This window comes from Lepisma saccharinum, chromosome 10 (genome assembly GCF_977018435.1).
Source record: "Lepisma saccharinum chromosome 10, izLepSacc3.1, whole genome shotgun sequence".
Taxonomy (NCBI): domain Eukaryota; kingdom Metazoa; phylum Arthropoda; class Insecta; order Zygentoma; family Lepismatidae; genus Lepisma; species Lepisma saccharinum.
The window spans coordinates 68691819-68719261 of record NC_139238.1 but is presented as its reverse complement, the minus strand read 5'-3'; the positions used below and the strand labels follow the sequence as shown (position 1 = coordinate 68719261).

Sequence of the window (27443 nt, the reverse complement as noted above, 5' to 3'; positions counted from 1 at the left end):
TAGTGAGAATCCCTTGTGGAATGGAATGCACACAAATTTCTTTTCAACAGATTTTTCATCTTTGTCTGTATTTCTATTTTCTTTTAGTTTTCTTGCGACTTGTTTTTTGATTTGGTTTATTCTGTTAGTGTGAAAGCCATTTTCTTTTGCTATATTAAAAAGTCTTTCTTCTTCATTTTTGATTTCCTCATTATTAGAACATAGTCTTTGTGCTCTCAGGAAAAAAATTAAAAATATGTTATCCATTGTTATACTTATACTTGTAATAACCATAAACTACAGGAAAATAATTCTATAATGCAAGCAATGCGTACATACAAGAAAAACTATTACTAATTTGTTTTTACCGTATGCGAGTTTGTGTATGGTATAGTGGTATAGTGGTAACACTGCCTTATAATCAGGGGGTAACAAGTTTGATCATCAGTGGAGACATATTGCATAGTGATTCAGATTCCATTTTAAAACTGTAGGCCCAGTCCTTATTAACCTATCTGAGCACAAAATGAACATAATACAAACTTTCACATGTTTGTGTCATTGTCATCATATCATGGACCATTTAAAAACTGAAAATGATTTGGTTTTACTCAAGTTGCATTCCTGTGATGTCATAAAAATGAAGCAAATGTTAATATTAAATATTAGATGTTTCAGGACAATTAAAATTTTTACTATTCACAATATGTATGCAGAACTACTACATGCATATACACCTATTCATTACCCAGCGTCGAATAACATGGGTACCTGGGGAAACCTGGGGGGTAAAGGCAGTCAGGGGCGTGGTGCTGATCACATCACCCCCACTCACGACCGGATCAAGAAAGTGTGGGGCGTTACCCCCACACCCCCTATACGCCTTCATGGCATGGTGCTAAGCACAGGGGAACACTTTACTTTACTTTTATTCATAATGCATAAATTAATTAATACTCTATTATTATTATTATGTGTATAGGTAAAAAAGAAGGTATAGGAATAAATATATAACTGTACACATTCATTATCTAGCTTACATGTAGTTAAGACCACCAAAAGTTGTATGAAACAACAGTACAGTTAAGAAATTCAATGTCAAGAAGACATAGAATTGAATATTTATTAAAAAAAAAGGATGTTAGATCCAGTTGATGAAAAGCAATGTTTCTGATTAATATTTTATGCATAAATAGTAGCGTGCATAAATCTGATACTGTCCTTCAAAGTCGTATGATCTCAAAATAATCCTTGCCTTCAAATAAATTCAATGGAAGTAAATAACCCTCAATTATACAACAAATGTTAAACAAGTATATTTTCATTATTTCATATTCAAATTTGGTAAGTCTTTCGGGGGGTTGGTGGAATCTCTGGGTCCAAAATATGTCCTTGGGGGAGTGGGATCTGAAAATGTGGAACAAAGAGAAGATCCAAAATTCTGTAGGGTTGATTGAGTTAGGTTATTTTACATTATTTTTCTGCCAAGTCTAATCGTGACGATGAGGATGAGTGATGATATAATGGAGGAACATACTCACAAACAACACCCATGCCTAGACTGGGATTCAAACCTGGGTCCCCCACCCTCTGGCATTGCAGCATACTTTGTTAACCACTCTGCCACAGCTGTTGGAGTAGGTACTAGAGCTAAACATAAAATTGTAGAGTTACATTATTATGGTCCAAAGAAACGGAAAAAAATTGATACCCCCTCCCCCAACAATCATCAACATATAGTCGCTTACTGACAAAGGCTGTCACACAGTGTACAGCTTGGTGCATATTGTTTACATTCAATTCTCAGAATAATAGTTTTTCTTGTATGTACGCATTGCTTGCATGATAGAATTATTTTCCTGTAGTTTACGGTTATTACAAGCATAAGAAAACAGTTTTTTCTTTGTGACGTTTCAGGAGAACACACGCTCCTTTCATCAGACATTTATTTTCATTTTGACTAAAGATACAGTTATAACAATGGTTAGTTGTTAGACTAACCATTGTTATAACTGTATCTTTAGTCAAAATGAAAATAAATGTCTGATGAAAGGAGCGTGTGTTCTCCTGAAACGTCACAAAGAAAAAACTGTTTTCTTATGCTTGTAATAACCGTAAACTACAGGAAAATAATTCTCAGAAGTTTTCAAATAGTACCGTGTTCCACTAATTAACAACGGTTTTAAATTTCCTTAAATTTTTTATGCCACTATCATTGAACAGCAATGATAATTCTTTGCTTATAAAATAATACAAGGGTTGACCAAGACTTTCCTGCATAAAATATTAATGCATCAATGTACCGCTGCATTACTTCGGCAGGACAGACCATGATTCCTTGCGAGTAACCATGATCATTTGGCGCATGTGCAGTAGTGTAAACAAAGATGGCGGCAAGTAGTGTATCAAATGTATTCTTGATGATACAGTTTCTTCTTGAACTATGACTGAACGAAAATATATCAACCTCCTTCACATTTGTATTAGCATAAAATATTTGTATTCTGGCTTTCAAGTGTATTACGTATAATTTGACTTAATGGCCACTAACTTGGTCATGGAACAAGATGTGGTGTATTTTGGCCACCTAGTGTAGTGGTTCTTCAACTGTTATGAGACCACAGCATGGTAAATTCAGTTTATTAAAGCCAATGCCAAATTCTAATTTCTATTTTTTTTAACTTTATAGATTAATATGCACCCTTTTAATTAAGTATTAATAAATAATGGAATATGGTATGTGCCTAGGCTTGTTGACAAATATAAAATTGGGTTTAAAATAATTGGCAATCATTTTGATCTAATGAACTTTTGTGGCCTGGTACAATTTATGCCTGGCACCGGGCCACAGCCTGGCACTTGAGAAGCATTGCAATAGTGCACGGTGTATGATTTCGTTTTTGTTTTTAATTCGGTTAGGATAGGTGTTGGTTTGCTGTCTTTTCTGTAAAGTTCAATAAACTAAAAGCTTTTGTCTTCAGCCTGTCGATCATACAAAATTCGCAACACTACGCTCGCAACATTCGCTTTCTTATCCTGCCGCTGTGTCTGTCTGGTCTTGGGGTTGGTGGAACAGATGGATGTGAGCTGTTCCCTCGGAAGCTATTTCGCAGCATTTAGCCGAAATACATCATTGGTTTAGCAAAGGCATTTAGCAGATACTTAGACTGTAGAAAATTTTTCCAGTTCATTATGAATGTCAGATGCAATTTTGCAATGAGATTAGGAAACTATAGACTTACTACACTCAAAACTATCACTACGACACAATTAAACTTTAGCACATAGCAAAAGCTCAAAGGGAAACAAATTCGCTGTCTCTCTCGTAGGGAACAGCTAGAGTGTTCAGCTACCATGGTGGTGGGAGGTAGGACTGTGAGGATCGCTTACCTTCGCGCGTGGTAGGAAATATTCGGTGTCAGGCATGCAGCAGAGGGTGGAACGAGGAGGGTAGGTGAAGTAAACAAATGTCCAGTCACGGTGAAAGTTTTGTGTTGATTTTGGGAGAAAGAAGTGTTCTTATTATGTTAATATAGATAATTTTATAAGCTTCAATGGGCGATAAGTAGGAGAAACAGCCTGTTCCTTCTTTTCCATGGAGGGACCACCACTGATTTTCATTGATCTGAAACACTTTGGGGGAAAAAGACCAGCTGAAAAAAAAACGCAGAAAAAAAACTCTGAAAACAGTGAAAAACAGTTATGCAAAAGACATCTGTTCTAGGTTAGCTATTCTGCAGTGATTCATTCCGCTTCCATCTTGTCTTGCTGTGCGGCAAGTTTGAACACATCAAAGCACACCAAAAGATAAGCAGAGCAGGTCTGCACCTCTTGCCAGTTCAATCTGACAGTTATTGAGACTGGGCAGTGGGGAAGTAAATGCTACTTGCTCGCAACGTAAGCACGCAGCCTTGATTGCTATGTTTTGCATGTTTCTGATCTAATTCACTAATATTTTGGAAAAAAAATTATTTTGTGAATAAAATATGTGCATAGTTCATCATGTCGGTATATGCAAGAGCTTTTCACATTACACGTTTCCACGCATCCCAAAAATTTAATGTCCTTACTAACTGTTTTTTGAATTCAACCATTGTTATTGGAGAAAATCTTCTCAAACTCACTGCACACAACAATTCCATTTAATTATTAAACTTTCATTCTATAACCTCATACTACCTATTTTATCTTGTTTGTATGCATTGCTTGCATTCAGTGACGGCAATTGGGGGGGGGGGGCAGTTGCCCCACCCCACCCCTCAGTTTTCGACACTTTTGCCCCCACACTATGCTAAATCTTATGTACAAAGGGAAATGTACTGTCTTTGCCCCCTGCTTTAGCACCTTGCCCCTCTCCCCTGGTTTTGGGACCCAATTGCTGCCACTGCTTGCATTATAGAATTATTTCTCTTGTAGTTTACGGCTGTTACAAGCATAAAAAAACAGTTTTTGTTGCGATGTTTCTGGAGAACACGTTTCTTCCTCACATTGCAACAAAAAAAATGTGTTTTTATGCTTGTAACAGCCGTAAACTACAAGATAAATAATCATACTAGATAGACAAAGAGGTTAAATAACAGGAGAAAAAAAAGTTACTTCTATGTACCTTCGAGATTCATCCATCTCCTGACGAATGGTATGCCTGTGCACTAGTCCTTCCTTTGTGTATACTTCAATATCTTTGTTTTCATTTACTACCAATTTATAATCCTCATCCTCGGTGTCTTGAAGAAAGACATTCCATTTGCTGTCAGCAGGGTAACCTGTTCCTGAAATTATAGTATTTATGGACAATAAAATAATTATTGGATAAATTATTCTAATTTGAAAATGTATACTTTATTTGACAAATAAAAATGTGATCTCCAAGAAACCAAAAAACGATACATATGTGTTTAACAGCATCCGAGGGCCAGGGCCCACCTATCAACTCCCGGCCTCACTTTCACCTGCTGAGGTGGAATATCATCCAACCTGTTACGGGGTGATGTGTGGTCAGCAGGATAAAACCCCAGTCATTGTTATAGGTTTTCAATGATTGGCTTATGCTACTCATTCGTAGCTCCCCAATATGCTCACAATGGTGGGTGGCCACCGGTCCCATACACTAGTCGAAATCTCAGGAGAAAAGTTATTACATGATGGATGCGTTAAACATGGTTTAAGTGTTACATACATAAACTTTTGTGTTTCCACATTGCAGATTGGATTTTTTTTCCCTCCATAAGGTTGTAACCTTAGTGAATGAAGGCAGAGAGCCATCGAAGAAAAAGAAAACTATCTGGAAACACGAACTTTACGTATGTAAAAGTTGTTACGCTTTTCCCCCAGGAGACTCAAACCTATGCATGTCTCATAGCAGGAAGCCAAAGCATGACTTGTTTATCATAATTTATAGGATACAAAGCATGTTGCCTAGTTTTTTTTTAAAAAAGTACATTCTCTGGGTTTTTTTATTTGAATTGAATTGTTGTTTTAAAGTCAACCTTATGCACAGAAGGGATAATCGGGAGTAGACCTACAGTTAAAAGTGGGATCCGAACCACTGTGCAATGTGCTTCCACCAGGTATTAAACCTGGGACCCTTTGATTACAAGGAAACAACATTACCATCATGCCATCGACGAGGCCCCTCCATTTTTTTTTAAAAAAAATTGTATTAAAAGAAATGAGCGTAATTTATTTTCTCTTCTACTTTATCGTGCAGTAACCATTTAAGACAGAGACATGAGCATGATAGCTAAAATATTTGGAAACCTACTGGTAAAAAAATAAATAATTCCTCAATAATGACATTTGCATTGTTTCACGAGAACTAAAACACTGTAGGAATTGAATGTGGTACATAAACTTGGTAGGGTCACATATTTATGGCAAATAAAAGATTAAAGATTTCGGTACAAAAACTGGTAATATTTTGGAAAAAAAAAATGGTGTAAAAAATGGCATCTCAGTGTTAAAGTAGTGTTATAGTGATATATAGTAGAGTTATAGTGAATATAACCCTAAATTACACTTATTACACTAAATAAACATTTTCCCTTTAATAGTACATTTATGTAGTTATTAGAGTATTTAGTTTATCCCTGTGTAACGAATCAATTTCTGCTTCTGAACTATTTATAACTGAATTAATAAATTTTCTGTGGTTTGCATAACTCGCAGGATAATTCGGACATCACAAAGTGTCACAGTGGTAAATAAACTCTAAATTCTCTAACAACTCTAAGTTTATTTTTCATTTTGCATTATTTTGTGACAAAACTGGTAGGAAAATGTACCTCAGACCTTTCAAAAACATGAAAAATGAACATTATAATGTGTTATTAAGTAATTCATGTTTCTGTCAAAATATGCATGCCCCTAGTACTTAGAGGTTACATAGAAATGGCAAACACTTTGGTTAACTTTTCTTCTGTGTGCAAAGATACACTCCCTTCCTCCCATACATATTTAATAGGGAAACATATGTACTAAAATCACAAATTTCCATTCCTCAGAGCAAACTGAACAAATCATTCCCTAGGCCGTAAATAGCTCACACTCAGACACTCATCAAAATTCCTCAGCAAGTGGCAAAATATTACCCTCCGCATTACAAGGCTGGTTCGGCAACAAACTCTTGTTCAAGTGGAACCAACTAGGTAATCTGGAGAGGAATATTTAATTGATCTGAGGACAGGGATAGGCCCAGGTGGGTGCGGGGCCTGGGGCATACAATATAACAGGCCTTACAAACCAAAACACTTCAAATCTCTGAAAAACTCAGACTTTTGTTTACTCTGAAGTGCAGGTGTCCTGTATTATCACAATTTAAACATTATTACAAATAATAAATAATTAATTTATATGTTTCTTATTATTATCTAAGAGCAATAAGGAGAAAATGTTGAAGGTTAAATCCAAGACTTATGGGAGGCTAATAAAAGTTTCTAAAAAAGTGTTTCTTTTCGTTTGTGATGTGCTACTGGTGCAATGTTTAGATGTGTATTATATTTAATTACAAAACTGGATGTGTTCAATACAAACTACACTAGACTCTCGCTAATCCGGCCCTCAATAGTCCGCCCCACATCCGGCTTGTAGTCACTCAAGCAGAAATGACGTGCACAACAATGAATCATCGTGTTCAACAATGTTGTTAGTTAAAAATGTTAAACAATGCTATACATACCTACAGTATTTGAAATTGTGACTTTCTTACAGTAAAGTTCAGTACATACTATGTCTTCTAGAAGGAAACACAGGAAACACGTTACGCTTGACCTCAAGCAGAAACTTGAAATTTTAGATAAGTTGAACCGAGGCTCTTCACAGAAAGCCATTGCTATTAAATACGGTGTTGAACGAGCAACTATTTATGACATCAAGAAGAAATAAGTTATTCGACAGTACGCATCCCAAATGGATAGCGAGTTGGGGAAACGAAAGGTTATGCGAAAGAGTGACAATGAAGAACTGGACATAGCTGTTTATAGATGGTTCATACAGCAACGAAGTTGCGAACCACTTGTGAATCCACTGGGTATCGAACCCAGGACCTCTTGATTACAAGGCGATGATGATACCACTGCGGCATCGGGGAGGCGATGGTCTATCAACCGAGCACCATTACGAGACAATATAAGGAGTAGTTTTCGTATTATCAGCAGTTATTTTTGTATACCTCTAGCTAAGTATATTCATAAAATACGTAAACAACAGAAATTTAAAATTTGTTGGAAGCTCATGGTACTATTAAATATTGCACCTTTGCCTTTGACATCACTTTCTCCAGATGCTACTTCCTTTTCACGATGTGGTGCCCTATTACTTTCATTTTCAGACATCAACACACCAAGCTTCACTCGTAAACCATTCATCTGCTGCACTTGTTGCCTGCACATCTGGCTACTTCCCTGTCCATAAACCTGAAATTAAGAATAAGCTTGTCTGTATACTTAACTCAATAAGAAACTTATGTATTATATAGCACAATGTACAATTTCATTCACTAGATCCACTAGAAAAGAGTACTATCGACATACACTGTCGCTACTTCAACAAACGCAAATTTCAAGAATATTTTCCAGTCTCCCATGATAAACTTCTCAAATTTTAAATCTAATTATTGTGATGAAAACAATATTTTCTTCTTGTTTGGGGAATATAATTTGGCATGTATAAGTCACACCCTCTTTTCACGACAGTTCTACTTGGAAATTTGTTATCTTGTAATTTTGTTTGGCAAAATCAGAAACAGAAGTATTGACTACACTTCAAATTCCTAATTTCATACAGAGGTTGTTCCGTCTACGTTTGGCCGATTTCGTCCCCCCCCTCCCCCTCCTGGGCAGATTGGACTCACCCGAACTGGCGTGTGGCGTCCTGCAGTGTTATGCAGTGACTGTCTGGGAACGGAGTTGTTTATCCGCGCAGACGAAAATAATGCACAAAACAGGACCATTGTTGTGAGTGTTGTGTAAAATCTTTTTCCAAGTGTGTGGGTTTCCGCTCTGTGACCAACATGCCGCCCAAACTAAGCCGGTTTTGGGAAGGCTATGTTGCGGCTCTTTATGACGCCCAGTTTAGTGTTTCTGTCATTAGAAAACAGTGCAAGAAGAATGGTTGCAACATCAGTTTAAGTGGAATAAAAAATGTTATTAAAAAGTACAAGAGCAACGAAGCTCCACCATTTGGATTACCAACGAAGTTGCCTAGGAAGCGGGAATGCACCGAGGCCACCCCTACCATGCAGAGGAAACTGCGCAAAATGGCAATGCAAGAAAATCCGCCAACACAAAGGTGTATGGCTAATCGTCTTGACGTGTCTTTGGGGACTGTGAGCCGGACCTTACACCATCAACTCAAGCTGGAAAAAGTCATGAAAGCTCGCTGCCATCTTCTCACGGATGCCCACCAAAAGGAACGAAAGTGTAACGCCCGGAAGCTGTACGAACGGCATCTGGCAAAACAAAGGTGGAAGCACGTCGTAACGCTCGATGAAGCATGGATTTACCTTTCCGACTGCGGTAAACCGAGAGCCATCATGTACCGAGAGAAAGGCGCAAAGAACTTCAGAAGGTGGGTCCGTGTATGTAAAGAATCCTTCCCAAAAGGGTTCATGGTCGTTACTGGCTACTGTTACCGAGGTAAACTGAAGATTCGTAGGGTGGCGAAGAACTGCAAAATAAACTCGCAGTATTATCAGGAGCAGATCATGTGGCCAATCTACGAGCATGAGATTCCAAAAATGTATGGAAATGATGCCAATCTGGTGCGCATTCACATGGACAAGGCCTCATCACATACTTCACGATCGTCCCTCGCATTCTACAGGGAGATGGAGAAGGCAAGTGGTATACAGGTAATACCTTTCAATGAGGTACCTGTTAAATCTCCAGACGCAAGTCCTATGGACTATTGTGGATTTGGCTTGCTGAAGCGGGCTTTGGGAAAACGGCGTGTGACAACTGTGGAAGGACTTTGGAAAGCTGTGCAAAGTGAATGGGGCAAGATTCCCCTCCCAGTTCTTCAGAGAAGCCTATTACAGTGGAAATTACGCTGTCGGGCTATAGTTAGGAACCAAGGGACACACATCGAGCACTTACGGACCTGGCACCATGGATTCGTCTAAATTTTTGGGTAAGTCAAAATTGGCCAAATGTAGAGGGAACAACCTCTGTATACACCACTATATGGTACAGGGTTGGACATTAGCAGGATCTTTTCCAGGCAGGGGAAAACGAGACATATTTTAACCCATATAGTGTTGCCCCCTCAAAAAACTCTTGGCCTCCCTGATGGTACAGTGGTAGCACCGTCGCCTTGTAATCAAGGGGTCCTGGGTTTGATACCCGGTGGAGGCACTTGGCACAGTGATTCGGATCCCACTTTAAACTGTATGTCCAGTCCCGATTAGCCTTACTGTGCATAAAGTGGACTTAAAACACCAAATCAATCAATCAAATAACACTTATTCTGTTTGAAGATATCATGTTCCTGCAACATCCTTCCAATAATTAACATAAATTACTGTGAAGGAAATGAAATGTATGTGTTTAATATGTAAGTTTATGTCAACATCCATTTTCCAGGCGAAAGGGGCCCTGCACCCATGGGTACAGGGTGGAACAAGAGAGTGAAAGTGGTGGTTGCCATTCTTTTTCCACAATTTCTAGAATTGACTCATCAGTGTCAAGGATTAAGAACACATTACTTTGAAAATAATTATGATTTTTAGTAATATGTGTAAACTGCACCACATTTTTCACCCATTTCTTCATTTTAAAAAGTGCTCATACTCTTGTAAATATGGTATTATGAAAGACTGATCAGTCTACAGTGGGTAGAATCCAATGTGCCTCCAATGGAGATTAAACTTGGGACCTCTTAGATTATAAAGCAACAGCATTACCACTATGCCATCCCGGAGCACCACTTATCATATATAAAATAACTTATATGAGGCATTCCATGACAAAGTACCCCTGAAACTCAATCTTCAAAATTTAATGCAATGCTGAAACTTTATCTTATCTTGTGAGTAAACAATCTAAAATTGTCATTAGCATAAAAATTCAAGTTTTATACATAATTAACTTAGAAGGTATTTTACATATTGTTCATTTATCTTAACTTTTTGATTTACTTTTGTCTTGTAATGTGCCCAATGCCTGACACCAAAAAACAATTAATTTCTACTTTCACTGTTACATTTCCCCCTCAACTTCACTACAATATTCACAGAAATTAAAATAAATTTCTTAAGTAAAGAGGCAGTGTTTTGTCTGTCCCACCATTGACAAAAAATTGTACACTATTTATTTATTTATTTTACTTCGCTTTTTGTGCCACTTTTGGCTAATTTGCGAAGATGGGGATGAGTGATGATATGATGAAATTGATGAATGGACACTCACAAACATCCATGCCCAGGCTGGGAAATAGAGAAATAAAGGTAGCCTCGGAAAGGATGGATTTAGTAGAAGACGACAAGCAAGGAAATGGAATATCCGAATTGGAACTTGGAATATTAAAACAATTAATGGAAAAGAAGTGGAAATTGTAGGAGAAATGGAAAAGTATAAACTAGCAGTACTAGGACTAAGTGAAGTAAGGAAGAAAGGCAGTGGTATAATGTGCCTTGAAAGAGGATATGTGCTGAGATATGTTGGAGTAGGTAGAGGAAGAAGAGCTAAGGAGGGAGTTGGAATAATAGTTAATGAGCAAATGGAAGAAAGGGTGGAATCATGGGAACCAGTGAATTCAAGGATAATAGTAGTTAGACTGAAAATGGAAGAAAGAATAACAATAATACAAGTTTATGCCCCGACAAATGATCAGGACATATTGGAGAAAGAAGTTTTCTATACTCAATTACAAAGAGTAGTGAATAAAGAGAATGAAGAGAATAGGAAGGTAATATTGATGGGAGATCTTAATGGTAGAACTGGAAAAAATAGGATAAGGTCACATGGTTGTATGGGACCATATGGAGGGGAAAGTGTGACAAATGAAAACGGACAAAGATTAATAGAATTCTGTGTAGAGAACCAATTGCTACAAGGAAACTCCTTTTTCCAGCATAAGAAAATTCATAAAATCACTTATGAAGCTGAGGGAAGGGAGGCAAAGAGTATAATAGACTACATAATTTACGCAAGAGCACTTCGATATGCCTTTATGGATGTAAAGGTAATTCGAGGTGCTGAATTGAGTACTGACCACAGACTGCTAATAGCTATAACAAGATTTAAGAGGAATAATAGAGAAAGAGATAGGAAGTTTGAAAAGATACAAGTAAAGCAGCTGGCTAAGGAAGAGAAGAGAAAACAGTATAAGGAATTAGTAGAAGAAAGGTTGAATGAATTGGAAATAAGAGAAATGGAAATTGACAGTATGTGGGAAAAATCTAAGGAAGTGATACTGTATGCAGCAATTGAAGTATGTGGCAAAGTTAGGGTGAATACAAAAAGGAAAAGAACTAATTGGTGGACGGATGAAGTAAAGAGGAAAGTGAAAGAGAAAAAGAAAGCATGGAAGAATTACCTAGAATTAAGATCAGAGGAACATAGGTTAATATATGTGCAAAAAAGAAATGAGAGTAAATTGGCTGTAGAGGAGGCAAAGCAAAAATCATGGGAGAAGTTTGGAAATGATATTGAAGAAAGTTTTGTAGAGCATAGAAAGCAGTTCTGGAATATGGTCAAAAGTCTGAAAGGAAAATGGGGAAAAGCAGCAAGAGCTATAAGAAATAAGGAAAATGTATTAGTCATAGGAAGGGAGAATGTGATGGAGGAATGGAGAAAATACTATGAAGAAAAGTTCAAGGATAGGACAAATGAGCAAGAACAAGATGAGGAGCAGGAACAGGAGGAGGATGAGAGAATAAGAAACAGAGAAGAGGAGGATCATGTAGAAGAAGATATGATGATAACAGAGAATGAAGTGAGAGAAGTAATTAAACGGATACGAATTGGGAAAGCAGCAGGATGGGATGGAATAGCACCAGAACTTATAAAATATGGAGGACCAAGAATGGCTGAAATACTACTGAATATATTGAGGGAAGTATGGAGAACTAAGACTATACCAGAAGAGTGGAAAAGGAACATAATTGTGCCAGTACACAAGAAAGGGAGTAATAAGGAATGTGATAATTATAGAGCAATATGTCTATCATCAGTGGTATATAAGATGTATACGAATATATTGGAAAGGAGGCTGAGAAAAATCATAGAGGGAAAACTTGAAGAGGAACAAGCTGGATTTAGACCTGGGAGACAGACTCAAGATCACATTTTTATATTAAGAACAATGATGGGGAAAATGCTGGACAAAAATAAAATAATATACTTAGCATTTCTAGACTTGAAAGCGGCATTTGACTCGGTACCTAGAAAATATCTATGGGAGGCATTAGAAAGTAAGGAAGTACCTAAGGAACTTATTAAAGCAATAAGAAGTGTATATAAGGATGTAAAAGGAATAGTAAGAATAGAAGGAAACGAGTCAAAGGAATTTCAAATAGAAAAAGGAATTAAACAGGGAGATAGTCTCAGTCCTTTACTTTTCATTAATGTAATGGATGAAATAACTAAAATTTGCAAAAGAAGAACCCCAAGAGTACAAATAGGATATTGGAATATGAGAGTAGTACAACTGCAAGTACTGCTATATGCTGATGATATAGTCTTAATTGCTAACAGTGAAGAGAATTTACAGAGGAGCGTAATAGAATGGGGAGAAGAACTTGCGAGAAAAGGGATGAAGATTAATATTAAGAAAAGTAAAGTTATGCAGGTGGCAAAAGGAGAAAAAGATCATGAAATAGCATTTAGATATGGAAACGAGAACTTGGAAGAAGTAGATGAATATGAATATTTAGGAACCATCATAACAAGTGATGGTAGGTGTGATGAAGAAATCCTAAATAGGAAAAGAAAAGCAAATACAGTATATTATCAGTTCAGTAAAACAATAATGGGAAAGAAAGAAGTGGCAGTAAAGACAAAAATGCAGCTATACAAATCAGTATTGGTCCCTACATTAACATATGGAATGGAAAGTTTACCACTTCAAGATAAACATCTGAGTAAAATTCAGGCTAGTGAAATGAAATACCTGAGAAGAGCTGTTAATAAGACTAGGAGAGATAAAGTGAGGAATGAAAGAAAAAGAAGAGAAGTGGAACAGGAGTCGCTAGAGAAAATAATTGAAAAGAGAGAGCTAAAGTGGTGGGGACATGTATTCAGAATGAATGAAGACAAAAAGGTAAAGCAAATTCTAGAAGTAAAGGTGCAAGGTAGGAGAGGTAAAGGAAGACCAAGGATAATGTTTGAAGACAGAATGGAAAAGATTGGAAGAGAAAGGAATAAGACAATAAATATGATGAAGAGAATGATGGGAAACAGACAGGAATGGAGGAGATGGATCGAGGCAACCAACCCTACGCTATGATGGCAGAAAGGGACTAGAGGAAGTAAGTAAGTAAGTAACTTAGAAGGTATTTTACATATTGTTCATTTATCTTAACTTTTTGATTTACTTTTGTCTTGTAATGTGCCCAATGCCTGACACCAAAAAACAATTAATTTCTACTTTCACTGTTACATTTCCCCCTCAACTTCACTACAATATTCACAGAAATTAAAATAAATTTCTTAAGTAAAGAGGCAGTGTTTTGTCTGTCCCACCATTGACAAAAAATTGTACACTATTTATTTATTTATTTTACTTCACTTTTTGTGCCACTTTTGGCTAATTTGCGAAGATGGGGATGAGTGATGATATGATGAAATTGATGAATGGACACTCACAAACATCCATGCCCAGGCTGGGATTCGAACCTGAAAATTGTACACGAATAGTCAATAAATCTGGGAAAGTATTTTAAGGGTAGTTATGTTTAATCAACAGTGTTAAGTTTGTTATATCATTGCACAGAAACTGTACGAAAATTGTTGCTTAACAATCAGCAAAATAGTTATTTAATATCAAAAATGTAGTTCATATGTCCCACCCCATTTACAACCGTAAAATTCTTCAGCATACTGCAACTTATGCAACATGAATGCATGTCACATTGTAAAATGTTTTCATGTAACGTTTGTTGTGTGCTGACATGTGCCCACTTACAATGTTAAAAATTCATACCTTTTTCAGGGACTGCTTTATGCCACACATTTTACATTGCCACTTGTTGTTCTTCTTCACAATCTGCACCTGAAATTCAAGTAAAAATACAAGAATGCAATTAATTATGTACATAAATAAGTTTCACACAAAAATCAGTTTCAAAACAAGGATTTAAACAATACATATGTATATTTTTTTAAATGTTACATGTATAAATATAAAGAAACTGTTGAAACACTAGCCCCGTCTAGTTCACTGCACTCTTTGACACTAGGTGTAGTGCACGTGAATCCCGGTGTTAGGCTGGTGCCAGGAAATGACATGCAACCAAGTAGACGAGTAGCGATGTTCAAGTTCAGAAGATTCAACAAATGCCTGTCTGCTGCTTTAAACAATCATTTGATTAGCTAGCACGCACCATGTTACCATACACCACACATTACACTGCTCCAGGACGTAGTGCAAATGGTGCAGACACCAAATCAACAAAGTAGACGAGTTGATGTAGCACTGTGTATAACCAACTAGACGAGCAAGTGCAGAGAGAGTAAAAATGCACAGCGAACTAGACTAAGGAAAATAAATGACACCTATGTTTGAATCCCTGCTGAAAAAAAGGAACGCATTTCTAAGCAAATGGTTTTTTACATTTGCCCACACCCTGTGGGCAGGTCTACAAGTAAAAAAAAAATGAGCCTCAGATTAAACCCCTTAAAAAAATCCAGCTTAATAATTCAATTTTCTAACAATTCTTACCCAAAATACCACCTAAGTTCTAGCAGTAAAGAAGTGATTTTGGGCAAAACTTACTCAAATAGTTAGAAAGTATGCTTAGTACCCACAATGAGTTTTCATTCCAGGTCTCTAGCTCTAATAGTTTATTACAGTTCCCATAAACATTTGTGAGCAAAAATGCCAACAACCCATATCGGAAAAATTTCCATATCCATAGAACACAAACCATACAAAAAAAATTTAAATCATTGGTTATGATATCCTAAAACATGTAGAAACCCATGTACTAAAGGTGAAATGGTATGACTGAAGATGACTGGACCCCTCTCCGATTTTCTTCATATTTGGCATACTTACTAATTGAGGCCTGCTAATGATGAATCTGAAGTTAAAATTTGTCGGAAACTTCTACAAATTGCAAAATAATTGCGAACCATTGACGTGTGGTTAGGTTAGTTTCAGTTAGGTTAGGCAAACATAGTTAACATTTCGTGTCATGGTAGTATCAGGATCTAGAAATTGCAAAATAATTGCGAACCATTGACGCTAGCCCCACGAACCATTGACATGTGGTTGGGTTAGGCAAACATAGTTAAAATTTGGTGTCGTGGTAGTATCAGGAATACATATATTTGCTTGAGAAACAAAAAAATTTGCGAAAATAGACTGTTTTCATTCTGAAAACTAACACCTTATTTTTGCTTATTTTGACATTTCTAGACGTTTCCGACAACTTTTACTTCAGATTCGTGATTAGGAGGCCTCAATTAGTGAGTATGCCAAATATGAAGATAATTGAAGAGGGGTCCAGTCATCTTCAGTCGTTCCGATGAAATTCTTCTAAAATGGTTATGCAATCAATTAGTCTAAACCTTTACCAGATGGGTGGGATACTTCTGTTGAGGAGGGGTAGTATATATAAATATATAACTTAGCAACACGTGGCAGCAATTAACGTGCCCTTCCTTAAAAAAGTACACACAATATGTCAGTTCTGTGTTTTTTACAATGGTATGACATACTTGAATTACAAAACAATAAATTCATTGTTACTACTTTAACTTGTTACCCTGCCCCCGTGTCAGGGCAACAGTGTTTTTTTCCCTTATTGAAATATTTATTAATATGTTAATCAACAAGGTAATTATGTGTATAAAAACATGTGTGTTTTTAGTGTAACTCTATTTAATATCAATTTCTTAGGTTCGTATATTCCATGTATAGAAAGCATGTACCAATCTGTTCCTTTTTCGTGTCTCGAAAGTTCAAGGGAAAGGCAGGCGATTTTAGCTGTAAAAAGGTAAAGTGCTCCCCTGTGCATAGCACAATGCCATGAAGGCATATAGGGGGTGTGGGGGTAACGCCCCACACTTTCTTGATCCGGTCGTGTGTGGGGGTGATGTGATCAGCATCACGCCCCTGACCGCCTTTACCCCCCAGGGTTTCCCCCAGGTACCCATGTTATTCGATGCTGGGTGGGCGCTGGGGCCGCTGTTAAAGATTAAAACAATTGAGAGAAGTGCCGTTGGCAACAGGTGCCAACCAAACGTATATAAACTCCCAGATGAGAGTGAGGAGGTTGGCTGTTGGAACTGTGACTTGGAAGGGAGAGGCTGTTTTGCTTTAGTAAACTTGGATGAGAGGACAGATCTCATGCAACGGATGCTGTAAGAGATTGGATTGCCGGGCAAGCTAGTACCTTGGTGTCCAATTTAGAGGTAAAAGTTAGTTTGTACTGGATGTTATTTTGAAGTAATTAAGGTGCACCGGGCAGCTTAGTGTCTTGTCACCATGGAGAGTAGAGAAATGTACATGTCGGGAAACCTCGTGCCTGTTAAGACATTTCTTGGAGTAACGCGAGTCTACCTTGTGACAAGCATACTCCCGATGTAATTCATGAAATGTAAAGCATCCAGGTACAAACAATAGAGATTTCCAACATCAAAATTAGAATTTTGATCTGATAATTAGAGAAATAAACGTTCAGATACGACTTGTATATATATTTAAATTTACGTTAATTATCCAAAATTTCGGTTTATAATTTCACAGTTCGCTGGTAATTTATCCCCTATAGCAGGGTTTCTCAACCTGGGGGGTCGCGAGAGGATTTCATGGGGTTCGCGAAGGAAGGCGAAAAAGATAAATGTAATTAGGGTCTAGTAGCAGAAAAAATATTATTGAAATAGCCTACAAGAAAAATACAATGAAAACTGCATATTGAAATACAATGCAAAATGAAGGCTAGTGTGAAACCTGAGCCTGGTGTGATTTTACTAGTGCGGCAATGTCCGATTGGGTCGGGTACCCTATTCTACACCCTCTAATTTTATTTTTTTTTTCTTTCATTATGAAGGTTATGTGATCCTATTTGTGAATAAAAAAACATTGGAGCGCGGAAAGAAGTATTTACGACTGTACAGCCGTTTAAAGTGGCAATTTTGTCGTTTGCAATTGTTGAGTCAAAATTTCCCACTGGTTCCCGGCTCTGCCCCTGGGGTAATTGACTTACCGCCCTCTACCGCTACCGCGGCCCCGCCTGTATCTATAGAGTCCCTTTTAAAGGCATGTTAGAAATTGGCCGAAGTCGCCTGCCCCAAACACTATTTCTCACTGTTTTCCGCATCGACACATGAAGATACAAAAAATGAAGGCTAAAATTAAACCAAAGAAGGTAACTTACCTCTTTTTACCAAGGCCAGGTATTGAATTGTGGGTCGAAGTTCAATTTGTAAGTCCAAAAATGAAGTAACTCCTACGTTGAAAGTCCTTGTTGTCCTTTTCCACAGAATACCAACCTCCACTCCCTTCCCATCATAAAAATTAGAAGTCGCAAATTATCTCATCCCACAAGTCATTTAGAAAAAACAACCCTTCCCTTTACGGCATGCAGTTGCCAAAAAATATTATTATTTCCAATTTCTGAAGTCGCATAAATGAAATCGAATGTCTGAAATGTCCAATCTGCCAATATATCACACAGAGAACATATCGCAATCGCAAATGTTCCTATTGCACAAGTCAATCATAAGAAGAAAAAGAAAAAAATCAGACGTGCGCCTGTGACATAAATCGATCATCCGAAATCTTCAGACTTGTGCCTGTGACATGAATGCATCATTCGCCATCATAAAGTTGTGAAAAACCTTTTTGACGTTACGCAAGGAATTTTAATTTCATAAAAAACGTAAGTTTCGTAGCACGTAGATCTAAATAATTACTTTCCGCGCTATTTAGAAACATAGTTTATTATGAAGAACTATTTTTTGTAACGAGAATATTTGAAATGTGCGAAAAATCGAGGGTGTAGAATAGGGTACCCGAGCCGTCCGATTCAATTTTCATTATCAAGTAATTCTCAACTGACAAGCGGTTTCTGGTCTTTGTTTTAATGCTTACCATGGAAGAGGAACCACATTTGCACAGATACGATGTAGCAAAGGGAATTATGGTTTTTAAAGCAGCAGAAACCAGACCAAGATATTCTTTGCAAAGATTTGTCGCACGATAATTCTATCAGTTTGTCAAGACGTTGTGGGCTTAGATTGGCTATTTTGATGGCCTCTTCAACGAAGGGGTTTAATATCCAACTCGAACTGGCATTTTCATCAAGGGCAATATATTTCACTATCTGTTCGTGTACCTTCTAGATGTTTGCAAATTAAACTGGACAGCGTCTTCATGTCAAAAGAATAATCGCAAGTTGAAATAAAGTCTTGAGTCAGAGGAAAATTTTCAAAATTGTGGGTTTTGACTCGGGAAGCCCAAACTCCTAATTTCTTGTGAAAAACATTTACTTTGTTTTAACCAAATAAAATGGTTTTGTCCCGTCCTTGGCAAGGTCAAATTTAAGTCATTTAGATAAGCTGAAGCAGCCATATTTCAAGGGTAAAAAATTCAGCTTGTTGGGGATTGGATTCCTGTAAAAACAGTAACAATTCCGAGTGCAGTTTGAACAACCTATTCAACACCTTTCCGCGTGACAACCACCTTACCTCGGTGTGAAGTTATAGTTTTTTTTTGTGGATGGAACCCATTTCCTCGCACAATTTTTCTAACAGTCGACACTGCCATGGGCGGCTCTTCACATAATTAACAATTCTGACAGCATCATGCAGAACCTGAAGAAGTTCATCTGGCATTTTCTTTGCGGCCAGGACTTGCCGATGTAGGAAACAATGCACCCATTTCACATTTGGCATTTCCACAAGCCCACTCTTCTTATCAGTTAATGCCTTGGCACCATCGCTGCAGATTGAAATACACTTTTCGCAATTTATTTCAAATGGACTTGTAGCCTCTAGAAACACCTGATATAAAGATTCACCAGTTGTATGTTGAGGGAAGGGTTTGCAGAACAATATATCCTCTTCCACACATTCAGTGGATTGGAATCGGATGAAACACAAGAACTGAGCACAATTTGTTACATCTGTGGACTCGTCCAGTTTAATAGAAATAAATTCACTTTTTTAATCTTCTCCTTCAGCTGGTCGCAAACATTTTGGGCCAAATCAGAAATACGCCTTGCCACTGTATCATTTGACAATGGAATCTTTGATATTTTAATAGCCTCTTCGGGGTTGATCATTGTTGACACTATATCAAGTGCACAAGGAAGAATCAAATTTTCTGCAATAGTATGTGGTTTGCCTTTTTTGGCAATTCTCAGATACACTTGATATGATGCCTGAAGTGCTTTTTGAGTAACATTGGTCATGTGGGTGATGGTTAACTTCTGATTTTGAAGTACAGAAAGTTTGCATTGGAAAAATTTGAGTGGTTTATCTTTCACCGAAAGATGTTTAGATTGCAGGTGCCGTCACATATTGGAAGGCTTCATACTTTCAGCAGACAACAGTTCATTACACAGCCCACACTGCGGCTGATTTCCATGTACCGTGAAACCAAACCTCAAATACGATTCATCGTATCTTCTGACCTTCTGTCATTTTGATGGTTCATCATCTGTGGAACAAGAACTTCCAGGTCTTTGAAGGAACTTATCCATTTTTATTTTTCATTAATAGCATAGAATTCAAATCACGATGCTACAGTACACAATATCACAAGTCAACCGACAACACCGCAACACACGTGTATTACCTACGTTTGTGCACACAAAACTGGCGACGCAGACGGAAGAACTGACTGAACTCAATGATAGATGTCATTACATTTCAACTACAGTTGAAGAAACTTGCTTGAACAATAAAGAACCCGGAACGGGAAGGAAAAAAGTCTGCAATCCTTAAGAATGGTAAATCTTGACATTGTTTTGGAGAAGCGTTGAGGTTGCAGCAGTTATATTGGTAAACAATTGACAATTGATTATTTTCTCGGCTGTACCGAGGTAATTTCAAAGGGATCCTTTGTTGTTCTTCGCAGAGTCAACAATGTGCTTACACACATAAACACTTATTACAACCAGAAATTACATATGGGGGTTACTGGCAAGAGGGTGTGATAAAAGGGGGTCGTGATAGGAAATAGGTTGATAACCACTGCCCTATAGTAAAAGGTTTCGCGAAGGTTATCCGTTGTCTCTTGTAATTAATTATATAATTATGTTGACTTGTTGCTACCCACGTGCAGTGCAGTACAAAGAAAGATAGACCAAGACAAATCAGAGCTGAGTACAGAGGTCAAGTGTGGAGGGCCGGGCAAGTAACAAACTCCTTAACTGCCACTTTTTCTTATATATTTCATTTTACATGTACTAATGGGAACAAAAGAACACTTTAATGATGTGCTTCATTAAGGGTCCAGTGAAGACCTGGAGGGAGAAACCAAATTTTTGAAATTACCACGTTCGGAAATGCTGTGCCATTTCCATTTTGTTACAAAGATGGGATATCGGCATTATATATCCTCAAAGAGTAGTCTTTTGTTGTGCTTCACTCTAAATTTGGTCCATCCAGTGTACATAGGGTCAATGACAGATGTGAAATTCTTTCTGTAAGCTGGCAACACTGCCGCTCTTATACTGTTATCATTTTCCCCCCTCCAAGAAGTATCAGCCTGTTTCCAACAAAACTTTGCATGGTTGTAGGAATCAGAATGTATCACTGCTATACACTACCCCTTTTCATTTACTACAGATCATTGTGGTGGCCACAGGGGCATGCTGAATTCAAATATTTTTGAAAGATTTCAATTTCCTTCTTCTTCTTCCTTTAACACTAATTATTGGGAGGCACAATGTATAAATTTGATATCCACTAAAAGCCCTGTCATTCCGAAGGAAAACAAAACCAATTTCATCTCTCTATGACAATTAGTGCTAGTGTTACTTCTTTTTTTTTTGGGGGGGGGGGGTTACTTCGCAGCAAGTTTGAAAAACGTGTGCTTCGAAATGTCTAATCCGGAAAGGGTTTACCCTCAGGTGAGGTTCCACCCATTAAAGGCTGAACTGAATGATTTATATGGAATGATCCTCTATCAATGTAGTTATTTAGTATGTGCAGACAAGAAAAATGGGCTGTTCCACTGTGTACTGTATCCTCTTGGGTACTACTTTACTATAGGGGTGACACCTATAAATAATTTATTTCACATTTTTTTACATTGCTAACGTACTATTCTGGAACGCGGAACATTTCTTTAGGTGAAAATATGAATTTCTAACGAAAATAATGTCTATCTCTTACATTTACGTGTACTTACTGTTACTCGTTATTTTGATTCTGTAACACACATTATGGCGATAGCGTACTGCTTTATCGCACGTTGTGAGAGTGTTTTGTCGATTTATGCAGTGTTGGAACCTTGTTCACCGGAAAATATATACTTTCGTGCCCGGATTTGAAATTATGCTAATATCTCGCAAACCATTGACGTTAGCCTCACAAACCATTCACGTTAGCCCCAAAAACCATTTTCCGTAAGGTTAAGTTATGTTAGGCAAGCATAGTTAAATTTTTTTTAAAAAAAGATTAAAAATACTCGACACGTCATGTTATAGTGAAAACACGGCGAGTTTGAAAAACTGACTAAGGGGTTTACGTCATCTAACACATGGACATTGTGCTCTCGTGTAGAAAGCAAATGGCGGCAGCAGAAACAGCGTGTCAGACAGAGATTTTCGCAGAAAACAACATGCATTGGCATTAAAATGGATCAAAACTACATTCACGAACTTCCACAACGCTACAGAAAATGATTAGCGTAAGTACTTTCTAATGTAAAAAGTAAGAAATCCGTCACCCCTATAGTAAAGTGTTACCCTGACATGCTTCAAACATAACAGCACGATGACTCTTTCCAACTCCTTAACAACAGCACAATCAGATGCACCACACCGACTGTTGCCTTCATTTTGTGCAGGTGCAAGCAACATGCTAGAGTAAAATGGTAACAGTTTCAAATGTTTAATGATTTTTTCAAAGTTTCACAGGAGACAGATGAAGTACTGCACAATTCTGGAAATGATTGTTACAGCAAATTTTCATACTTTGTAAAAGTAATTAACACTCTTCGGAGTTCAGAAAAGTGCAAGTTATCGGTGGGAAAAATTAAAAAAACTACCTTACACAAGCATCCGTGCTTGTCATCAAGGTATTTTTTGTTCATAGAAGAAAGAAGGTTGGTATTGCTGCTACAACAATTTTTCATAGTTGTCTTCTTCGAAGAGAACCAAACCCAAGAAACCTAACCACCATGGGTGTTTAAATTGTGTGTGATAAGTTAGACCCCCCACAAAGCTACCAGCCAATGGCAATCATTAAAACAGTTGAAGCAGCAATCATTACCAAGAAAGAAAAGGTATCACACAATAGTGATAATGATTGTGAAAGTAAATTTGAAATTTCCTGAATTAATTAGGACTAGGCTATGTATACTTCTGAAATGTTATATTTATCAGCAAAAAGAAGATGTGAAAGGTATCTTATGTAAACAAACATGTTTCCCATCAACAAGATAATCCACAGGTTACTCATGTGTTTACTGATGGCTCTCCACACGAAACCCGAAGGGGTGTCATGCTTAAGATCATCCTAAGTACCAAATCAATTATGGACTTTATTTTAATGCTAAGTGCCTTTAACCTGTCCTGCCTAACCTAACTACGAAAGCATTTTTGGACTTTTTGTTCATTGGAAACTGCACAATAATTCACCGCATGGTAAATGGCCAGATTCAGAAAAAAAGAAAAAAAAACGGCATGTTACAACACCGGACCACTCTCCAATATCTATAAAATTTTGCCTACTTACTAATTTCGGTGTCCTGATGACGTATCTGTAGTTCATATTTGGCGGTCACTTGTTAAAATTGTACATTTACGTGTAGAACTTGTAAAATAACCTTGCGATTTACCACGGTCATTGTCCATACACAGCAATTCGGAACCATCTTTCTTTCGCAATTCGTTAATGGTCTTCCTTTACGCACAACAATCTTGCTACCTTGAATATTGACGTCAGACGAGGAATGCCTACGAGGTTAGGTTAGGCCTGTTAGGTTAGGTTCCATTAGCATAAATACAAAGAAAAATTAATATTTTGGCTAAGAGAACTATACCTTGTCTTGCCTAACATGAAAAAGCGTTCTCCCGTGACGTCAGAAAACTATGTTGCTAAAGTGTTGTGCGATAAGTGACACCCATTCGGGGAAAATGGCATGTTCTGTGAAGCTACTGTTCTTATGGTAGGGTTACGTTACGTTAAGAAAACATAGTTTATTTCATTTTTTTCTCGATTTGCATACTCGACCGCCAATTATTACATTCAGATTCATGATTAGGAGTTCACAATTAGTGAGTAGGTGAAATTTAATAGAAATTGGAGAGTGGTCCGGTATTGTAAACTCGTTCCAAAAAACCTTCGCACCCTGAAAATAATCGTGTAAAATTATGAAATTCTACTTGGGATTTTTGCAAAATATGTGTAAACACACAAAGAAGTATGTTTACACTGATAAAAAGTGTTTCGGAGCGAATTGACAATATAGAGGAAGTCTCCAATTTTGTTAATTTTCGGTATACTAACTAATTTTGGCCTCCTAATCACAAATCTGTTGTAAAAAACCGGGGGTCACGTTTGGAAATTTGAAAAAAGCAGATTGAATTTTTTTTATATGTAGGTGTATATGCGTAGTTTTACGAACGAAAATGTAATCTCCTGTCATTGTTTCCAACCACGCCTTTGTTTTACAAGAAAATGATTTATGATGTTCAATTCTAGTACGAACCCTATTATTTTTGATGAATTTAGGGGTGAAATGAGTGCTAATGGAACCTGATCTAACAGGCCTAACCTAACCTCGTGTGAATGGTTCGTGGGACTACCCGTGGATGGTTTTTGGGGTTACCCGTGGATGGTTTTTGGGGCTAACGTCAATGGTTTGTGGGACTACCTGTGGATGATTTTTGGGGCTAACGATGTTTCATCAAAATGTACAATTTCTAGACGTGACCCCCGGTTTTTACAACAGATTCGTGATTAGTAGGCCAAAATTAGTTAGTATACCGAAAATTAACAAAATTGGAGACTTTCTCTATATTGTCAATTCTTATCAGTGTTTCTATTCAGTATGAATTAAAAATAGATATTTAGGTTTATATTATCATTATAACGTTTTGGTATAATTTAACAATACAGGGAATTTCTCCAATTTGTTTGAATTTTCGGTTACTTACTAATTTGGGTCTCCTAATCACGAATCTGCACTTAAAATTTGGCGCTCGCGTAAAAATTTGGCGCTTATTTGGGGCAGGTGAATCCGGCCACTTTCTAACATGCCCTTAACAGGGAGTCTATAGATATAGGCGGGAAGCCGGAGCGGAGCGGAGCGGAGCGGAGGCGGGGCCGCGATAGCGGTTGGGGGCGGTAGGTCGATTACCCCAGGGGCGGAGCCCGGAACCGGCGGGAAATTCGGAAATCGAGGGTGTGGAAATAAGAACTTAATTTCGATTATTTTGCTATTTCCACGTGTGAGCGCCAAATTTTGACTGCAGATTCGTGATTAGGGGGCCAAAATTAGTGAGTATGCCGAATTTCAAACAAAATGGAGAAATTCCCTGTATTGTAAAATCGCTCCTTATTTTATATCACTAGATATGTAGTACCCAATCATTTGGTCTCTTCTGAAATAACTTAGACGAAGAATTATTCATGAGCTTTTACTTTGCATTTACTACGAGGCTTTACATGTGATTTCAGAAGCATGTATACGAGTATTCGAAAAGAGCAAAATGGCACAAAAATATTTGGGAATTCAGTCGATCGTGTCAACATTAAACTCTACTACGACTAAAACGTTCAACCATACCTGAAAGGTTTCACACGAGAAACACTTTAAGACGTGAAATTCTTGCGGCATTATATATATATTTTCCAACGGTTTACAGAGCAATATACAATAAGAGACACTAAATTTTGGTAATTATCCTTCCCACCATCATTCTCACTTGTTCTGCATTTGTCGTCATCAAACAAAACACAAACTGCTAACTTAGCTATTTGAAGTGGTACTCTCACCAACTGTCTCATTTGAAGTCACATAAAAAAGAACAATATTTCAAGAGACAAGGAAGACAGACACAAATACATAAATATGACAGTTGAAAACATTTTAATTATAATTTGCTAAACAATTTCTGTTCTATTCCGATCTCATGAGATCGATTCGAGACGGAATTGTATCCTCATACGACATACCGGTACCGATTTTTCGGGATCACGATGAAGACTTATCATGGCGGGTTAAGTTATTTTGACGTTTCTACAACTTGTTGCCCTGCTTTTTAGTTCATATTGTGGCCAGGGCCGGATTTAGATGACATTGGGCCTGATGCTTAAAGTCTTCGGCGAACAATAAACACAACGACGTTATAGTTACGTCACAGCGCAAAGAATAATAGTAACCGTATAACAGTGGCGCAGGAACGTTTTTTATTTGGGGGGTACAACATGCAGTTTCCCCACGTGTGTGTGTGTGTGTGTGCGACTCGACCGTGAAATATGGGGGGTGGGGGTGCGCGTGGTGCTACTTCACTTATACCTATTATGTGAAGGCATTGGAAATATTCTATTTTAGAACAGCGCACACGAATTTCCTGTTTTTTAATGCAAAATTTGAAAAAAATATGTTTTTTTTTTGTTTTTATTTTAAGTTTATAGTTACAAACAGATTTAAGACCAGATAACAATTCCGAAACATATAATGCTCTTGACCTTCTGGGCTCATTTTGAATTTAACGGAACGGAAAATCAGGAGTTTGAAATATGAAAATTGCGAACAAAACGTCTATTCATTTTAATGCAGGGTGAGATTAAAGGAGGTGAGGAGGATCCCCCCCTAATATCTTGAGCCATCTTAAGCCCCTATCACACGGAACTGGATTTCTATTTGGAATGCTCTAGTTGATGCTGGACTGGCTACCCATTTGCTAGTTTTCGCCTCACACGGTACTTGTTATACCACAGAGTAAGTAATTTTATATCCAGAGCAATCCCGCTTATGGCCGTCACCCTTCACCACGCTTGACTGAGCACCGGTAGTTTTCTGAGCACTCTTGGTAGTTCTGATACTCCTCGTTAGGGAGAGCGCACAGCGCTTCAGTTTCTCTCCAGGAGGTCCGCAAGTCCCCACCAGGAGATGGCGTTGAAAAATTTTAAGGGTTTTCTTCGAATTAACGCGAGCTAAGATCACAGCAGATGGCTAATGTAAAGAAAATTAAAATAAAATAACCAAAAATACAAGACAAATGGGGACTCGAGTTTAACTAGAATGTAGGGTGTCTAACTTATTTTATGGTTTAACAAGGTTGCATCGTAACCTTGTAATCAAGGGGTCCCGGGTTCGATACCCGGTGGACGCAAATAGTGGTTCAGATCCCACTTTAAACTCTAGGTCCAGTCCCGATTAGCCTTACTCTGCATAAAGTGGACTTAAAACAATTCAATAAATCAAGCATGGTTTATATATAGTTGTTGGTTCCATTCACAGGCATCATTTGCTGTCTAACTCACAGGAAATTCTGATCTCAGATAATTTCAGTTAATAATTTCCCTCGACAGATGAGAATAATTTAGCCATCTCGTCAGACTAGAATCAGGATATGATTAGACGAAAATTCCCGGTATCGCTACCGTTATCAATCGGAT

At 37.6% G+C, this 27443-nt stretch overlaps 1 protein-coding gene across 1 annotated transcript in view; it reads right to left on the bottom strand.

The window, feature by feature from the left end:
• The window catches only part of LOC145993933 (uncharacterized), a 42422-nt gene extending 16388 nt beyond the window's left edge, over nt 1-26034 (bottom strand). The window contains exons 1-4 of the mRNA XM_083129891.1: nt 25606-26034; nt 14617-14685; nt 7730-7889; nt 4586-4748 (exon numbers count right to left, since the gene is read on the bottom strand). Of these exons, the coding sequence (XP_082986017.1) occupies nt 4586-4748; nt 7730-7889; nt 14617-14685; nt 25606-25656 (443 nt within the window). The 5' untranslated portion in view covers nt 25657-26034. The remainder of the gene's footprint in view (nt 1-4585; nt 4749-7729; nt 7890-14616; nt 14686-25605) is intronic.
• Nucleotides 26035-27443: the final 1409 nt, after the last annotated feature.